General features: G+C 46.5%; 1 protein-coding gene across 5 annotated transcripts in view; it reads right to left on the bottom strand.

Moving 5' to 3' along the window:
• LOC119969612 (disks large-associated protein 4-like) overlaps nucleotides 1-19,655 on the bottom strand; it is an 847,967-nt gene that overhangs the window by 213,332 nt on the left and 614,980 nt on the right. For all 5 annotated transcript variants that reach the window (XM_038803470.1, XM_038803469.1, XM_038803472.1 and 2 more), the window contains one exon: nucleotides 13,860-14,007. In XM_038803470.1, the coding sequence (XP_038659398.1) occupies nucleotides 13,860-14,007 (148 nt within the window). The remainder of the gene's footprint in view (nucleotides 1-13,859; nucleotides 14,008-19,655) is intronic.

Genomic DNA, 19,655 nt, shown 5'->3' with positions numbered 1-19,655 from the left:
CTGTGGCTACAAAGGCTTAGCAGAGACTGGGTCCATTGGGAAAAAGTGGCTCACTTTCTGATCATAAAGGGCCATCTGTCACCTACAAGGCTCAAGTCAAGAAGGCGATTGATTATTGACTATAAACCTGGATGGATGTAATCACATTTGAGGAGCTCGGCGATATCCAAGTCAGAGCACTTTGCTTGATTTGCACCAGGTTCAATATAATTATCCTGCTATTGAAAGATGATAGTGTGAGATGAAGAGAGGTGAGGGCAGATTTTTAAAAATTCCTTCATGGGACATGAGCATCGCAGGCTGAGCCAGCATTTATTGCCCATCCCTAATTGCCCTTGATGGGGCTGTTAAGAGTCAACCACATTGCTGTGGATTTTGTGTCACATGGAGACCAGACCAGGTAAGGACAGCAGATTTCCTTCCCTAAAGTGCATTTGTGAATCAAATGGGTTTTTAACGACAATCGACATGGTCATTATTAGACCTTTGATTCCAGATTTTATTGAATTCAAATTTCACCATCTGCAGTGGTGGGATTTGAACCTGGGACCCCAGAGCTTTACTCTGGGTCTCTGGTTTACTAGTCTAGTGACAATACCACTATGACACCACTTCCCCGGGTGAAGCATAAATGTTGGCATACATCAATATAGCCTATTGGCCTGCTCCTGTGTGGTAGATTCCATGGCCTGAATTTTCAGAAAGACAGAAGGGCTCTGCGGGCTAACCAAATTGGCACTAGAGTCAGGATCATGAAGCCCCACCAACACTGCGCCTCCCCGCAACCACCGTGCCTGACATCCACTATTTTTCTCGGGTAGGAGGAATGTTAGGGGAAGAGGAAAATGGGTATTTCACACATGTACAGTTTATGGAGACAACAGCATATTTTAAAATGTCTTTGCTCCATTTTTAAAAAATAATATTGTGAAGTCTGCAACAGATATTTTGGCTGGAACTCTTCAGCAGGTGGAGATTCACTTTTACCACCAGCAGCAGACCCCTGCCTATGGGTTTCCTCATGGCATGGGGTGGCTTCAAAGGGAAATTCAATTGATAAACAGCAGGAGTATAGAATCCCTTGGCCAGCAAACAGCAGGTGGCCAAGAAACACACGGCTGGGAGACCAGAGAATCCCGAATGAATAGATGAACACTAAAAGTTGTTTATTCCTACTTGGCGCAAGAGTAGAAAGGGAACTGGGGCCAAACCATGGCTTACAAAGGAAATTAGAGATAGTATTAAGTTCAAAGAAGAGGCATACAAATTAGCAAGAAAAAGCAATAGACCTGAGGATTGTGAACAGTTTAAAATTCAGCAAAGGGAGACCAAGGGATTGACTAAGAAGGGAAAAATGCAATTTGAAAGTAAACTAGTGGGGAAAATAAAAACTCTGTAAAGTTTCTATCGGTACGTAAAGAGTAAAAGATGGTCAGAAAGAGGGGAATTTATAACAGGAAACAAATAAATGGTCGAGGAACTAAATTTGTACTTTGTTTCTGTCTTCACAAAGGAAGACATGAATAATGTACTTGAAATTGTGAGAAATACAAGTTTTAGTGAGGAGCTGAAGAAATTAGTATGAGTAAAGAAATGGGGCGGAATTCTCCGCTCCCGGGAAAAATCCGGAGGGCCGTCGTGAACTCAGCCGAGTTTCACGATGGCCTCGGAGGCTGCTCCTCGCCCCCTATTCTTCCCTCCCGGCGGGGCTAGGAGCGGCGCTCCGTAAATCTTGGCCGCGGGGGCGTTGCGCCGAGAATGACGCGGCCGGCGTGCCTAATGACATCAGCACCGCATGCGCAGGTTGGCCAGTTCCAACCCGCGCATGCGCGGCTGACGTCATGACGCTAACAGCACGAACCCGCGCATGCGCGGTTGCCGTCTTTCCCCTCAGCCGCCCCGCAAGACGTGGCGGCTTGATCTTGCGGGGCGGCGGAGGGGAAATAGTGCATCCGATTTGGATGCCGGCCCGACGATCAGTGGGCACCGATCGTGGGCCTGTCCCCTCCCGAGCACAATCGCAGTGCTCTTTCCTTTCTAGGCCACCTACAAGCCCCAAACAGGCTTCTCACTCCCGTTTCACGATGGCAGCGACCAGGTGTGTTTGCTGCCGTCGTGAAACGGTCGCAAACGGGCTCGGCCCGTCCGGGTCGGAGAATCACCGTTCACCATGAAAAACGGCTAGCGGCAATTCTTCCGAGCGGTGGGGGGGGGGGGGGAGAATCGCGGGGGGGGCGCGAATTTTGTCGGGGGGCCCACCCGCGATTCTCCCACGCCGCGTGGGAAGCGGAGAATCGCGCCCATGGTTTTGGGGAAATTAATAGAATTGAAGGTGGACAAATCTCCAGGGTCTGATAATCCCAGAGTACTTAAGGAAGTGGCCCTGGAAATAGTAGATTCATTGGTAGTCATTTTCCATAATTCTTTCGACTCTGGAATGGTTCCTACAGATTGGAGGGTAGCGAATATAACCCCACTATTCAAAAAGTGAAAACATTGAACTATAGACCAGTGTGCCTAACGTCGGCAGGAGGAAAGTTGCTGGAGTCCATTATCAAGAATTTCATAGCGCAGCATTTGGAAAGCAGTGGTGTAATCAAACAAAGTCAGCAAGGATTTACAAAAGCAAAATCATGCTTGGCAAATCTACTACAAATATTTGAAGATATAACTGTTAGAGTTGACCAAAAAGAACCAGTGGATGCGATTTATTTAGACTTTCAGAAGGCTTTCGACAAGATCTCACATAGCAGGTTGCTATGTAACGTTAAAGCACATGGGATTACGGGTAGTGTCTTGAGACAGATAGAAAGCTGATCAGCAGACAGGAAGCACAAAATTGGAGTAAATGGGTCATGTTCTGATTGGCAGGCAGTGACTAGTGGGGTACCGCAGGGATCTGTGCTAGGATCCATCTGTTCACATTATATATTAGTGATTTGAATGAGGGAACTAAATGTATCATCTCCAAATTTGCAGACGATACAAAGTTGGGTGGGAGGGTGAGCTGTGAGGAGGATGCAGAGATGTTTCAGCAGGATTTGAACAGGCTGAGTGAGTGGGCACAAGCATAGCAGATGCAATATAATGTGGATAAATGTGTGGTTATCTGCTTTGGTAGCAAAAATAGGAAGGCAGATTATTATTTGAATGGGTGTGAATTGGGAGAGGTGGATACTCAGCGAGAGCTTGGTGTTTATGTGCATCAGTAGATGAATTTAAGTGTGCAGGTACAGCACAGGTACAGCAGGCAGTAAAGAAGGCAAATGTTATGTTGGCCTTCATAGCGAGAGGATTTGAGTATCATAGAATCATAGAATTTAGTGCTGAAGGACGCCATTCGGCCCATCGAGTCTGCACCGCTCTTGGAAAGAGCACCCTACTTAAGACCATGCCCCCACCCTATCCCTGTAACCCAGTAACCCCACCTCACCATTTTGGACACTAAGGGCAATTTATCATGGCCAATCCACCTAACCTGCACATCTTTGGACTGTGGGAGGAAACCGGTGCACCCGGAGGAAACCCACACAGACACGAGGAGAACGTGCAGACTCCGCACAGACAATGACACAAGCCGGCAATCGAACCTGGGACCCTGGAGCTGCGAAGAAACTGTGCTAACCACTGTGCTACCGTGCTGCCCCACAGTATAGGAATAGAGATGTTTTACTGCAATTGTATAGGGTATTGGTGAGGCTACACCTGGAGTATTGTGTGCAGCTTTTGTGACCTTTTCTGAGGAAGGATGTTCTTGCTATGGAGGGAGTGCAGCGAAGGTTTACCAGGCTGATTCCTGGGATGGCGGGACTGTCTTTTGAGGAGAGACCAAGTCGGTTAGGATTATATTTATTGGAGTTCAGAAGAGTGAGAGGAGATCTCATAGAAACTTTCAAAATTCTAACAGGATTAGACAGGGTAGATTTAGAAAGAATGTTCCTGATGGTGGGGGAATCCAGAACTAGGGATTTGAGTTTGAGGATAAGGGGTAAACCTTTTAGAACTCAACTGAGGAGAAATGTCTTTACTCAGAGAGTGGTGAATCTGTGGAATTCGCCACCATAGAAGGTAGTTGAGACCAAAACGTTGAGTAATTTCGGGAAGGAATTAGATATAGATTATATGTAAGGATGAGAAAACAAAGTTCAGTTGGGTCGCTTGAGGGTTACAAGGTAGCAAGGAATGAGCTAAAAAAAAAAGGGCTCAAGAGAGCTAGGAGGGGGCATGAGAAGTCCTTGGCGGGTCGTATCAAGGAAAACCCCAAGGATTTTCACTCTTATGTGAGAAATAAAAGAATGACCAGGGTGAGGGTAGGGACGGTCAAGGACAGTAGTGGGAACTTGTGCATGGAGTCAGAAGAAATAGGAGAGGCGTTGAATGAATACTTTTCTTCAGTGTCCACCAAGGAGAGGGGCCATGTTTTTGAGGATGAGGTTGTGATGCAGGCGGGTTGGCTGGAGGAGGTAGATGTTCTGGGGAAGGATGTATTAGCAATTTTGGAAAACCTGAGGGTTGAAAAGTCCCCTGGCCCAGATGGGATATATCCAAGGATTCTTTGGGAGGCAAGGGATTGCAGAGCCTTTGATCTTTGAGTTCTCACTGTCCACTGGGATAGTGCCAGAGGACTGGAGAGTGGCGAATGTTGTTCCTCTATTCAAAAAAGGGAATAGGAATGACTCTGGTAATTATAGGCCAGTTAGTCTTACTTCGGTGGGTAAGTTAATGGAAAAGGTCCTGAAGGATAGGATTTATGACCATTTGGAAAGATGCAGCTTAATCCGGGATAGTCAACACAGATTCGTGAAGGGTAAGTCTTGCCTCACAAATTTGATTGAATTCTTTGAGGAGGTAACTAAGTGTGTAGATGAAGGTAAAGCAGTTGATGTCGTAGACATGGATTTTAGTATGGCGTTTGATGAGGTTCCCCATAGTCGGCTCATGGTGAAAGTAAGAAGGGTGGGATAGAGGGAAATTTGGCCAATTGGATAAGTAACTGGCTATCACAAAGAAGACAGAGGGTGGTGGTGGTTGGAAAATGTTCAGACTGGAGACCAGTTACCAGCGGTGTACCACAGGAATCAGTGCTGGGTCCTCTGCTATTTGTGATTTTTATCAATGTCTTGGAGGAGGGGGCTGAAGGGTGGGTCAGTAAATTTGCTGATGACGCCAAGATTGGTGGAGTAGTGGATGAGGTGGAGGGCTGTTGTAGGCTGCAAAGAGACATTGATAGGATGCAGAGCTGGGCTGTAAAATGGCAGATGGAGTTTAACCCTGATAAGTGCGAGGTGATTCATTTTGGTTGAAAAAATTTGAATGCGGATTACAGGGTCAACGGCAGGGTTCTGAGGAATGTGGAGGAACAGAGAGAATTTGGGGTTCATGTCCACAGATCTCTGAAGTTTGCCACTCAAGTGGATAGAGCAATGAAAAAGGCTTATAGTGTGTTAGCGTTTATTAACAGAGGGCTTGAGTTTAAGAGCCGCGGGGTTATGCTGCAACTATGCATGACCCTGGTGAGACCACATTTGGAGTATTGTGTGCAGTTCTGGTCACCTTATTATAGGAAGGATGTGGAAGCATTGGAAAGGGTGCAAAGGAGATTTACCAGGATGCTGCCTGGTTTGCAGGATAGGTCTTAGGAGGAAAGGTTGAGGGAGCTAGGGCTTTTCTCTTTGAAGCGGAGGAGGATGAGAGGTGACTTAATAGAGGTTTATAAGTTGATGAGGGGGATAGATAGAGTGGACGTTCAGAGACTATTTCCTCGGGTGGATGTAGCTGTTACAAGGGGGCATAACTATAAGGTTCAGGGTGGGAGATATAGGAGGGATGTCCGAGGTAGGTTCTTTGCTCAGAGAGTGCTTAGGGTGTGGAATGGGCTGCCTACTGTGATAGTGGAGTTGGACACTTTAGGAACTTTCAGGCGGTTATTGGATAGGCACATGGAGCACACCAGAATGACAGGGAGTGGGATAGCTTGATCTTGGTTTCGGACAATGCTCGGCACAACATCGAGGGCCGAAGGACCTGTTCTGTGCTGTACTGTTCTATGTTCTATATAGATTTTGGGACAGAAGGAATCAATGGATATGGGGACAAGGCAGGATCAGGGTATTGTACTTGATGATCAGCCATGATCATAATGAATGGTGGAGCAGGCTCGAAGGGCTGAATGGCCTCCTCCTGCTTCTATTTTCTATGTTTCTATACTTGGTGACAGAATTAAATATTACAGCCACATGGCACTCAACACTCATTCCTGTTGATTTGATTTCAGCAGCCATTGAAATATGATGATCTGCATTTTGATTTGTTGACTTTGAATCCTTTCACCCTGTCAGTTCTAATTGATGTCTTACGTCTCCCACAGGTCCTTCAAGCATCACACGGAGCTTTAATGGAAGAGGACAAAGAATCCTCAGAGGATGTCACGCTCTCGAAGGAAACAGTCATACGCATCCTCCACCAGCTCAGATACACAAACCTTGGTGGGGCCTCCAGGCAGGTAATTGAGTTGTCACATGGTGAACCACGCGTCACAAGTGAACAGGAGCAGGTGTTGGAGACAAAGCCTGCAGTGAAGATTCCCTATCAGAAGGAACAGGACCTTCGAGCTCTGCTCAGCTGGATGTAGGTGGGTCTTAATAATAGTAATAAAATAATAATCTTTCATTGTCACAAGTATGAAGTTGCTGTGAAAAGCCCCTAGTCGCCACGTTCCGGCGCCTGTTCGGGTAAGCTGGTATGGGAATTGAACCCGCGCTGCTAGCCTTGTTCTGCGTTACAAACCAGCTGTCTAGTCCACTGAGCTAAACCAGCCCTCCACTGAGGTAAACCATCTCTTGGGAAATTCACTGGCAAAGGGGACTATTCTTTAGCAGCAGCAACAGAAATTGTGTGAAGTTCCATCAGCATTTCCCGTGGCACAGCACATGATTGGAGAGAGATTGGAAAAGTCCATCTCCACCATGACCGGCATGATGTCTCAGCCTTTTTCACTGGTGTCTGCCTCCATGGAAAGAGTGATCATCTCCTTGGTGCATCATACTGTCCCTGATGAATGGCCTGAGCACTCAGTCTGTCAGTTTAAGTAGGATGGAGGAAAGCCTCAATCTGGTAATTCAGTGCCTCACTGAAGTGCAACAAAGTGCTCTCCAGTTCTTGACAAACAGGTAAGTGCAAGCAGACCATGAGAGCGAAGATGGAAAATCGGAATCCTGATAGCTGATTCCGCCCCTGTGCTGGTGGGGCAGTCTTTGGGAGGGCCCTCAGAGGCTCCAAAACCCAGTGGACATCAGCCACAAGTATCTCAGGAGTTGGAGCAGGGGAATGATCTGTCTGCCTCTAGCTCTGCAAAACAAAAAGCAAGAAAAATAACTTTCACAAGGGAAATCCCTGGAGTAGCACGCATTGGCCTGAGTAGCAGGCATGTTCGGCACTACCTCTTGTCCCTGCAGCCATTGCACTCCTCCAACTGCCCCTGCAGGTGCTGGATGGTTACAGACAACCCCTCACATGGTCTCCGGCTCTTTGTCTGCACCTCCAGCATTGATGGGACCGCCATTTCCAGAAATCGGGACGGCAGCTAGTCCCTGGGGTCAGGCCGCCCTCCTTACGTCTGCCCCTTCGGGGGTTCCTACCTGCACCTGCTATACCGCTGCGTGTATGTAGTGCCCACCAGACAGTGACCCAGGAGCCTCTTCACTAATGTGCCATAGGGTCACTGCAACTCAGTGGGGGCTCACTTGTTTGCCCTATGCCGACCTCTGCCTTGGCGATTGCCTTCTCTCTCTGGGCCCACGGACTAGGTCCAGTGCCTGCTGCTTCACAACAATGAGGGGTCGCAGGTCTGGCAATCCTTCTCCAGTCTTCTCTCTCTCCCTGCGGTTATGTGCCGCCTTCTCCGATTGGGGGGGGGGGGGGAGAAAGTGCAAAATATTAGGCAGTCAGATGCATGCGGCACAGGGGGTGGGCAACTGGTGTCCTTTGTGGCCAGGCACCCAGCCATCTCAGGACTTCTGCTTTCTTTCAGGTGTTGCAGTTTAAACAGGGAATGACTTGGGAAATGGCTCTTTCAGTTGCAAGGAATTCCTGGGTTGTGGAAGAGGTCACTCTGGTTGGTTTACAAAGGGTGGCTCAAACAAAGCTTTTAGATTTAGCAGTCAAGCTGCAGTTGACTTTACCTGAAGGGGTGAGGAAGGTGGAGATAACTCAAGTGATAGCTCAGCATTTAAATCTGCTGGAGACACAGCCTGAATCATTAGAATTAGTTAGAATTCAATTAGAAATTAAACAAATATAAATGTGGGAAAAGAAAGAAATATAACTGAAGAAATTAGAAATGCAAGTAACTGAGAGAATGGCAATAGCAGAGGCAAAAGAAAGAAAGAGAGAAAGAGAGGCAATGGAAAAGTGCACAGAGTGAGAATTTGAACTTCACAAAATCGGAAGTAGGAGAGGACCTTGGAAAGGAAAAGAGAACATCAACATAAAATGTTGGAGTTAAAGGCAGAAGCTGAGGAAGTCCAGAGGAAGGATTAACACCACCTGGTCAGAAGCTTAGTGGGGGATATGTTTAAATATATTCAAGCACTGCCAATGAGAAAGAAGCATAACTCTTTTTTAAAAAGTCCCTTATGGGAAAGTTGCTAAACAATTGAATTGGCCAAACATCATGTGGGCATTGTTGTTTCAAACATAGTTGGTGGGTAGAACTATTGGAGTGTTTGCATCACTACCAGAGGAGGTATCGAGGGATTATGATGAAGTGAGAAAGCTATTTTAAGTGCAGATGAACTAGTGTCAGAAGCCTGCACACAGAAGTTTCGACATATATAGAATTTGAAAGAATTAAACAAAATAATTTTGATAAGCGGATAGACCAAACATATGGGGCGGGATTCTATCGCATTTCACACGATGGCCCAATGCCTGCGCCAATAACGGCGCGAACCACTCCGGTGTCAGGCCACGCGGAAGTTGCGGAATCCTCCGCACGTCCGGGGGCTCGGCCGGCGCCAGAGGGGTTGGTGCTGCGCCAACCGGCGGTGAAGGGCCGCCGTGGTCCCGCGCATACTTTCTTTCTCCGAGCCAGCCATGGCGGAGCCCTACAGTGCCCTCACGGCACAGGCCCGCCTGTAGATCGGTGGGCCCCGATTGCGGGCCAGGCCCCTGTGGGGGTGCCCCCTGGGAACGGATCCTCCCGTGCACCCCCGAGGACTCTGGTAGATGGCCTACCAGCCAGATCCTGCCGTGATGGACCATTTACATTTCACGCCGGTGGAATTGGCCGAAAATGGGCGGCCGCTCGGACCATTGGGGCCTGGAGAGTTGCCAGGGGGCCCGCTGCCAATGGCCCCGACTGGTGGGGCGTGAGCCCCGCCAAAAAAACGGCGCCGGAGAATTTGGCAGCTGGCGTCGGAGCAGCGGGGCAGGATTCACGTAGTCCCCCGGCGATTCTCCGACCCAGTGGGGAGTCGGAGAATCCCGCCCAAGATGTTCTTAGGGAAACAATTATTTTGGAGGAATTGAAAGATTCACTTCCTGCGGTATTGAGAACTGGGGCGATATTCTCCGACCCCACGCAGGATCAGAGAATCGCCCGGGGCCGCCGAAAATCCCGCCCCCGCCAATTCCCGGGTGGCGGAGAATTTCTGCGAGAATCCCCCAGCGCGCATGCGCCGGTGGTGATGTCAGCGGCAGCTGCCGCTGACGTCACCACCGGCGCATGCGCGAACCGGCAAAGGCCTTTCGGCCAGCCCCGGCGCCGGGCGGCGGACGTGAAAGGCCACTGGTGCCGGTTTTGGCGCCAGTCGGTGTGGTGCCAACCGCTCCAGCGCAGAGCATTCCGCACCTTTGGGGAGGCCCGACGCCGGAGTGGTTGGCGCCACTCCCTTACGCCGGGACCCCACGCCCCGCCGGGTAGGGGAGAATCCCGCCCCTGATGTGAAGAGCACATGGTTAAAACTGCTAGACTGGCAGCAGAATAGGAGATGATTTTGAATTAGTTCATAAATCAAGGTCTGGTTTTCATTTCAATATCAATTTCAATCTGTGCAGGATAGAAACTGGAGAAATGAGAAATCCACACGTGGGCCAGGCAAAGAAAGTCTAGTTGCAGATATTAAGGAGAACTTGCCTCAGGTTAAAAAGGAAACCTATGATATTGGAAGAGAAATAAGAAAACTTACTGTTTTCATTGTAATAAAGTTGGGCACTGGGGCGACATGTGGCGCAGAGGTTAGCACTAGAACTGCGGGGCTGAGGACACGAGCTCAAATCCTGGCCCTGGGTCACTGTCCATGTGGGGTTTGCACATTCTCCCCATGTCTGCATGGGTTTAACCCTCACAACCCAAAGATGTGCTAGTTAGGAGGATTGGCCTTGCTAAATTGCCCCTTAATTGGAAAAAGAAAAAGAATTGGTCCATTCAGGTCAGACTGGGAGGGACGGTTGGGTCAGACTGGGTGCCAGGGGTGGGGGGGGGGGGGGGGGGGGGGGGGGGGGGGGGCGCATGTCAGACTGGGGAGCAGGGAGAGAATCAGACTGGGGGGTGTTGCTTGAGTCAGATCAGGAGTTGGGATGGTTCTGGCGGACAGGAAAGGGGGTAGGTGGGGGAGGGGGTGGCGGGAGACATTGCATTGGACTGGGGGGCAGGGGAAGGATCAGACCGGGGTTGGGGGAGGTGGGGGGGTGGGGGGCTCTGTCCGGGGGGCGAAAGGTCGGACCAAAGGAGGGGGAAGAGGGTATATTTCAGATGGGAGGGGGAGGGGGGGGGGTGGTCAAGTCAGACTGCGGATGGGGGGTGGGGGGGATGGTGGTAGACCAGACGGGGAGGTCAGACCTGAGTGTGGAGGAGGTGGGGGACGAGGGGATCAGGTTAAACCGGGAGGGGGTTTGGACTGGAGGAGGGAGTCAGTCCAAAGTGAGGGGGGGGGAGGGGTCTGTGGAAGGGTTGGGGGGAGTAGGGGTCAGACTGGGAGGGTCAGGTCATCTTCACAATGCGTTTTTGACTTCTTTAAGCTCCCACACACCATCACTCATTTCCCTGTCAGGTTAAAATGGCACCCCTCCTCCCACCACCCCGCACCATAATCACTTTTTAATGCATTATGGTAATATTTTTTCAACAGTTACTAATTGCATTCATTCTGTATATTTAATAATAGATATATTAATCTGCTCTCACCCTAGATTTTCTAAAGTTCTACCTCCAGGCTTGTGACCACTATATATTACTCAACCAGGCAGTCTCAGCTCAGGTCAAGCACAGTTTAATTGCAAATAAGAGTACGCTGCACTGTCCCATCAAACAACCAGGTCTGAACAATAAGTAAAGGTCCCTCCACAGTACCTCAGTTAGTGTTATCAGGCCAGGACAGCACAGATTAAATGCAGAGTAAATACCTTACTACAGTATTCAATCAAGCACTCCCATGACTACGGCACGGGAGGCTATTTGAAAAATGCACCAGAGCTTGCAGACTGTCAGAATAAAATAAGAATATAATAATACTTGAGAACTTAAGAATAAAATTGTTATGATGGAAAGTGCCTAGGTTCAAGGCAGTAGAAGTAGCTGGAATTTATTATGTTTCAGAAAACGATAACATAAAACATGAAAGCTTCAAAATTTTCCTGAAGTAATTTTCTTGTAAATACAATTTAGATCACAGTTTTGAAGGCAGGGCCAATATAATTTTAAACAGCCAAATTTCAAATGATCTTTCATGTATTGTGTTATATTTTGGTTTCATAGAACATACAGTGCAGAAAGAGGCCATCGAGTCTGCACCGACCCACTCAAGCCCTCACCTCCATCCCATCCTCGTAACCCAATAACCCCATCTAACCTTTTTTGGTCACTAAGGGCAATTTAGCATGGCCAATCTACCTAACCTGCATGTCTTTGGACTGTGGCAGGAAACCGGAGTACCCTGAGGAAACCCACGCAGACATGAGGAGAACGTGCAGACTCCACACAGACAGTGATCCAGCGGGGAATCGAACCTGGGACCCTGGCGCTGTGAGGCCACAGTGCTATCCACTTGTGCTACCGTGCTGCCCCATTGGTTTGGTGGCTGGCATTCTTTTGCTTGTTTGTATGAAAAACAAATGGTGTTCATGATTCAGGGTTGAAGGGATGTTTTGAATAGAAGTCTGAACATAAAATACTTACGGATGCTAAATACTGATTTATTTAAGTAACCATGTCATTCACCCATTATCACAATACCTATGTAACAGATATCTACAATAAATAAGAAAAACATTATTCATCTAATTTTCAAGATGCAATCAAAAAACACTGGCTGTGAGGCACATTACTTATTCATTTTATTGAATAAAGATGCTCTTTGTTCTCTGACCGCCACATCTTTGCCACAGCATATCCTCTGAGTCAGTGTGAACAATGTCACAGGGGATTTCCAGAATACTTCAATAATTAACTGGAAAATCAGTTGATTATTTCTGTTTTTTAATTCAATTTTTTAATGCAATATGGGCATCGCTGGCTAGGCTTGCACTTATTGCCCATCTCTGGTGTCCCTTGAGATAGTGGTGTTGCGCTGCCTTCTTGAACCGCTGCAGTCTCTGAGCTGTAGGTACACCCATGGTGCTGTTAGGGAGGGAGTTCCAGGACTTTGACCTAGTGAGAGTGAATATGATGTTCAATTCTGGTCGCCACGCTACCAGAAGGATGTGGAGGCTTTGGTGAGAATACAGAAGAAGTTTACCAGGATATTGCCTGGTATGAAGGACATTAGCTATGAGGAGAGGATGGACAAACTCAGTTTGTTCTCACTGGAAAGATGGAGGTTGAGGGACGACCTGATAGAAATCTACAAAATTATGAGGGGCATGGACAGAGTGGATAGCCAGAAGCTTTTTCCCAGGGTGGAAGAATCAATTACTAGGGCGCATAGGTTTAAGGTGGGAGGGGCAAAGTTTAGAGATGATGTGTGAGGGAAGTTTTTTTACACAGAGAGTAGTAGGCGCCTCGAACTCACTGCCAGAGATGGTGGTGGAAACAGGTACGATAGTGACATTTAAGGGGGACTTGCCAAATACATGCATTGGATCGGAATAGAGGGTTACGGGCCCCAGAAGTGTCCAAAGTTTTAGGTTAGACAGCATGGTCAGCAAGGCTTGGAGGGCCGAAGGGCCTTTTCCTGTGCTGTACTTTTCTTTGCTCTTTGAAGGAGTGGCAATATATTTCCAAGTCAGGATGATGAGTGGCTTGGAGGGCAATGTCCAGGTGGTGGTGTTCCCAGGTATCTGCTGCTCTTGTCCTTCTAGATCAGGGGTGGGCAAACTATGGCCCGCGGGCCACATGCGGCCTGCCAAAGGTCTTTATGCGGCCCACCAAGTCATAAAAATTTTTTTTAAAAAAAATAATTTTTTTTTAAGGTTAATTGGGGGGGGGGCTGTTGGGTTACTTACTGGTATAGGGTGGATACATTGACTTGAGTAGGGTGATCATTGCTCGGCACAACATCGAGGGCCGAAGGGCCTGTTCTGTGCTGTACTGTTCTATGTCTATATGAGGCGCCCAGAATCATAACCGGGTGAAGTAATTATTTTACTTAATATACTATGCGGCCCTTTAAAATTGTGAATTTCTGAATGTGGCCCTTGCACGGAAAAATTTGCCCACCCCTGTTCTAGATGGTAGGGTTTGTGGATTAGGAAGGTGCTGCTGGAGGAATCTTGGGGAGTTCTTGCAGTGCATTTTGTAGATGGTCTACCCAGTTGCCACAGCTCATCATTAATGGAGGGATTGTGGTTCTGTTTGTTTTAAGATATTTGACGACAGCTTCAAAAGGGCATTGTTTATGTCAAAAGATGAAAATTATACACACCTGGTTAATCGGGTTGGACTTGAGGGTATCTGAGCTTCCCATGTAGTCCTCATTCCATCCATGAAAGCTGGGTGAGTTCAGTTCCATGGTATCCAGGCAATCAAGACTCCTGTGGATGGATTCACTCACTGATGCAAGGTAGCTGTGGCTGTACAATATGAAATATTGAAGATTATTAACTAAAACATCTTTGAATTCAGTCTGCTGATTCACATTTTAAAATCTTTTTTTCAGAATGAAATATTTTAAGAATTACATCAAATGTACAGCAGCTTAGAAATACTGAAACAGACCAGCGAACCCACCGTTCCGTGTTGGTATTTCTCGTTAACTTTATCCTTTCCTACTCATCTTCATTTTAATCTATAGTATTAGTTCAAGTGTATGTTTGTGATTGGAACTTAACAAAAAGCAATTTTCAAATTGTTTTTTCAGGCAACTTTTTCAGGCAACAAAATGTTGATTCTAACAGACGCATTTAGAATGCATTAGGATCACACATAAGGCACAGTTTATGTCATTTTGTATATATTCAGGGTTGTACAATTAACTCAACACCCAAACATTAGCAACATATGTTTAAATTCTAATTCAAGCAACATACAGCACATCCGCTTCACAAAATCGTGGAGCAAAAATGCTTCAAAACTGAAATTGATATTTTTGTAAAATGCAGTATAGCTACAGAAACAAACACCAGTTGCCTGTGGTACATCTCATTTTGAACGAAACGGATTTTACACTCCCCGCTGGCAGGGTTTGAAGGCAGGGGATGGGGGAGGCTCATAAAATACAGTGGGTGACCATCCTGCCCTTTGGCCTATCAATGACCTTAAGTGGTCAATTATTGGCTAATTAAAATCCTCATCCTGCCCATCAATGGGGAGGTCCCTACCACATAGGTAGCCTGGCAGCTTGAGCTGCGCAGGCTGCTATTGGGCCAGGGGCAGGTAGCACCTCCTTTGTGGGTCCCTGGGCCCATTGGAGGCACGCTGTTGAAGTGGGTTTCCTGGGGCAGAGGCACCTGTGATTAATATTACGTAACTCACAAGTATTTCTGTATAAAATGTAAATATTCATATCTAACAGTTTGTATGCCATCAGGGAACATGGGAATGTCGCTAACCGACTTAACCACATTCCTTATATGGGCTGCCTCACACAGATACACCCAAAGGCTCACTCAGCAGAATACACCCTCTCAGGTAGATGTTCTTGTGGAATGCTGATGACGCCAACCTGTACAAGGTTAAGATAAGGGAGCTACGTATGCCTGAGACCCAAGGGCGGCAGATAAGGTGGTCTGGAAGATGGCCTTAAGGCCATGAGTAACCCCTCCTAGTTGTTCATGAGCCGAACATACAGTCCCCTGATGTCCAGTAATCAATTTCATTGATTCGAAAAGGTCAATTGATGTAATCTATAATCATTATGGTTGCATTATGTCCAGCCAGGATGGGCTGAGTAACTCTTTGAAAAGGTCTAAATATTGATGAATTTCCTTGTTTGGTGGAGGAGTATTTGGATCACCCAGATCACCTCTTCCCGCCGGTGTAACTTCAATAAACCGATGATTGGAATAGACCCGATTGTCGAGTGATGCTTTCGGATTCATTCTCGCTAACAGACGGGAAGATTATAACCCCTCTCCCCTTTATCCTCACCCTGGCCTCTCCAGCGAGGCTCCCATGCCCCTCACCTCCCTTGCAAGAGCCTGGCGATAAGTCAGACTTATGTTTGAGTCCAAGCTCCTCTTCATTGGGACTGGCTAGTTCCAGGGGTAGCCACCACCCCTGCCTGGCGCTGCTTGTACTACCGAGCTGCTGATTTTTCTGATTAGCTTGCAGCTTTGTAAGGTGGGGTTTCCTCCCGAGGTAGGGGTGGATTTCTCGTCTTGGTGCAATTACCGCTGCTCCCCCCATTAAATTGGTGCAAAGCAGCCAGTGGAATTGTGGGCACAGTTGCCACTAAATTTCTCGCGGGGTGTGGGGTCACGTGCGGAGTAAATTCAAGCCCGTTATTATTGCGAATCGTGTGCATTTGAACTTTTTTTGTGCATCATACAAATAATAATGAAATGATGATGCTGTTGTAGTACAATCAATAGGTTCACATATAAAGCACAAAGAAGCATAAAAGCATTATTATGCCCTAAGGCACACATACAGCACATACAGGAGTGGATTTTCCACCCTCTTTTTGTGTCAAGCAGATGGAGAATCGAGGGCGGGGTTCCCCGTTCGATTGTCCCTGCACCCCCCCCCCCCCCCCCCCCCTCCATCAGTGACGCAATGATGGGAACCTTCATTTACATACATTTCAAAATACAATTTGCAGGCCTCCTTGCTGTAACATACTCCCATGTAGGAAAGTCCCTACCCGGCGATGTGACTTCACGTCAACTGGGTTTAAAACAGGTTTATAAAAATGGGGAACTGGCGTACAGAACCCACTGGGGGTGCACAGATAAGGACTGCCCCCAGGAGGAAGAGGGTCATGTCCGGGAGGTACCCTGGCACTGCCCACTGGCACTGCTCGGGAAGTGCTGGTGTATGGGGGGGAGGGGACAGTGGAGGAGGTGTCAGGGGCTCTGCGTGTCCGTGGGGTGATGAGTTTTACCATTTTTTCAGAGTGCTCTTCGATTTTTCGGAAACAAAGGATGCTGGCAGGGAGGGCTCATACAGAGCCGGTTCTGCCAGCATGATGTCATGGGACCCGCCTCCTTGATTTCTTTTGGCAATGTGTCACAAGATATGGCAGAAAAGGCCGGCAGTGCAGCTGGCAGCCTTCGACCCATATTTCCTGCTGAATTTACATATTGTTAAAAAATGAGAAAATTCCACTCATGGATTACATTAAAAAAGTTCCCAGGTTTTAACTGGACAAATTTAAAAATTGTGTTTGCACCACGATCAGACTATAGCTGTTGTGGAACAAACTATTGGCACTTCAAGTGCACTTCAAGTTGATTTGTTCACGAACTGGCTGCCTAGTTCAATTATTGCAAAATGGAAGATGCTACTCATTGACCACATTGTATAATCTGAACCCTGTAATTAGGATGAAGATTTCCACAAAGTTTTCCACAAAGCATGAGAGTCTATCACTTGTTCCATTGGTCTTGAGGAGCCCAATGACCAAGATCTACATACCTAACATGATGTCAGGAGTATTATTGTTGAAATGCGATTCATTGCTCATGCACCCCTAAAATGATGGCAGCAGGGGCAATTTGAACTTTTATCAACAATTTAAAATGGTGCCTCATCCAATTTTCCTTTCCATGAAGTTAATGAATTGGAAAACGAGACAAAATGTGTATTGGACAGCTTTTCTAAATTTGTCCATTTGCCACTATAACCAGTAGTTACATCACCCCTCCCCTCGCCCCAGTGTACTGCCTCACAGCGTTTTAATCTTTACTGCAGTATTTCGCAAAAGTTTGAATCTTGATTTTGACAGAAATTCCTATTTGCGTCTATTGTAACAGTTCCCAAACTGTGGTTTTGGGGTTCGCAAAATGTTTCAGGGGATTTGTTGAAAAAAATCCAGTAATGGTGGAAGTAGAAGCGTTTGTGTGCCAAACTTACAGGAAAAGGACAGCTGTCAGAGCCCGGAGTCCTGTGGCCCTGGCCTTGGCCCTTCTCGATTTCTTGTCTAAATCCTGAAGGAAGACTTCAGGATTTAGAGATGGAGTGGGGAGGAGAAGGGCCCTGAGTCACAGAAAGATACCACGTCTGTGGCCCAAGACCCTTCCCCTCTCTGAATCCTCCCCCAGTTCCTCGATGCATTGTTGAGGGACTGGGGGAAGATGTCTGTACATCGGAATGGTCGGGTGCTGCTTTTCTCGCCGGTAGAAAATCACATCGAATTTGTGTCAGGTAGCTATCCTTCAATCATTGCACTTTGCTGCAGAAATAATCCTGCTGCACACTGCTTCTTTATTTAAGAACGGAGAATCTCCCAGGATGTGCACTGCCTCAAATTTGCAAGCTGGCAGAGTGAATATTCTCTTTGAATATTAACATAATCGCGTCCCTGTGTTTTTGGATGTGGTCAACAGCCCGGACACCTGGCAGACAGGTTTCTCCCCTTCTCACTTCTTGTGGCAGAGTGGTACCCAGCAGGAATGGGCACATACTCAAAGGTACAATACTGCTCTTTTCTCAACAGTGCACCCAACAATATGTTTCAACTTCCGATTTAATGACAATTTTAGGCTCAGTCAAAACTATATGAGTTATGAAAGTGAAATTGTGGAAGAGCGCAGCTGTTTTCATCATGTAATACATTCAATAATGTAATAAATAATGTAATTATTAATAGTGTGCAATAATGTGTCACAAAAAATGATTTTTTAATTTCCAAGATTACTGCTTTTATCGTTTATACTCATATAAGGGAGAAACTCTCTGGAAAATATTTAGTTTTAGGAGGGAATTTGCAAGGTATGGCATTTTCATGAGGGGTTCATGGGATGTTAAAGTTTGGGAATCACTTGTCTATTGGAATGGACAAGAGTGAGTGTGGCATACGGAAAATGATTTTGGGTGTTTTTCACTTGGTTCATGTTTCTTCTTTGTTCAGCATTGTCCATTCAGATAAGAGTAGAAAGGAAGAAGGAGATTCAGGTGGAGGATTGCCTTGTAGCAGCTCTTTAACACCCACAGAGAGGATGGATTTGCCAAATGTTATGTTTAGGGAAGTCAACAGATCCCACAGCAGTGCTTCATGGATGTGAGAGGATTACTCCTAAGAACAGCCTTGCAAATTAGCCCAATGGACAATGGATGAAGGGAAACCCAGAACATGACATCTGGGACTGGATTCCACAAGTCAGTACTCATGAAGAATGCACTGTATCATGGGTTTAGCTGTCCTAGTTTACTTCACATTCGTTAACTTAATGTTTTACTTCCATGGGAAATTAAATCTCCCATGATTAATGGAAATGTTCTGCGCATTTGAAATAATTTATAAAGCTCTGTAAGTAGCTAGGTAATGGATAAAATGTGTTGAGGTGGAGGAATAACATCACAAATCCAAAATGAAAGTGAGAGTTTACATTGTGTGATAAAGCAGGTAGGGTCGTAAGCATGAACCAGACAACAGTCATGTTGAAACAAGTGCAATTAGTTTTCAGGGAAGGAAATTAAATTGCAGGAACTCTTAGATTTAGATGAGTCAATCGTTATTGCTGTAAAATTACATATTTGCAAGTAAATGAAGGCCAGATATCCTGAGTGAAATGGGAAACCGACAAATGATCCCTCAATGAACTGGAATATAAGGGTTTATGACAACGTAAACTTTACTAGAAATGAGCTTCAGTTCAACCACAAACAAAATGCCAATACAAAATAAACATCACATGAAAATATGGTAAACAGATTATCTATAACATCAAAACACAAAACCTTTGAGCTTGTTGTTATAAACTTAGGAAGTAGGCGGTTGGTGAAGAATGGAAGTGATGATAGAAGTGTTGAAAGGGACAGGGGAAAAAAAATGTAAAATATCTGCTGGCCAAGTGAGTAATAATAATAATAATCTTTATTAATGGAGTCAAGGATACATTTTTTGAAACAATATCAGGGATTCTGGGTGTTGAGCTGGAGCCGTGCCCGTTCGAGGCCATTTTTGGAGTGTCGCCGATGCTGCAGGCAGAGACACAGGCAGATGTCTTACCCTTCGCTTTGTTAATAGCCCGAAGGCCAGTCTTGCTCAGTTGGAGGTCTCTGGTGCCTCCTGAGGCTTCGGCCTAGTTAGGGGATCTAATAGAATGTCTGTACCTTG

Source organism: Scyliorhinus canicula, chromosome 7 (genome assembly GCF_902713615.1).
Source record: "Scyliorhinus canicula chromosome 7, sScyCan1.1, whole genome shotgun sequence".
Classification (NCBI taxonomy): Eukaryota; Metazoa; Chordata; class Chondrichthyes; order Carcharhiniformes; family Scyliorhinidae; genus Scyliorhinus; species Scyliorhinus canicula.
The sequence above is the reverse complement of the archived record's forward strand: the minus strand, read 5'-3'. Positions and strand labels throughout refer to the sequence as shown.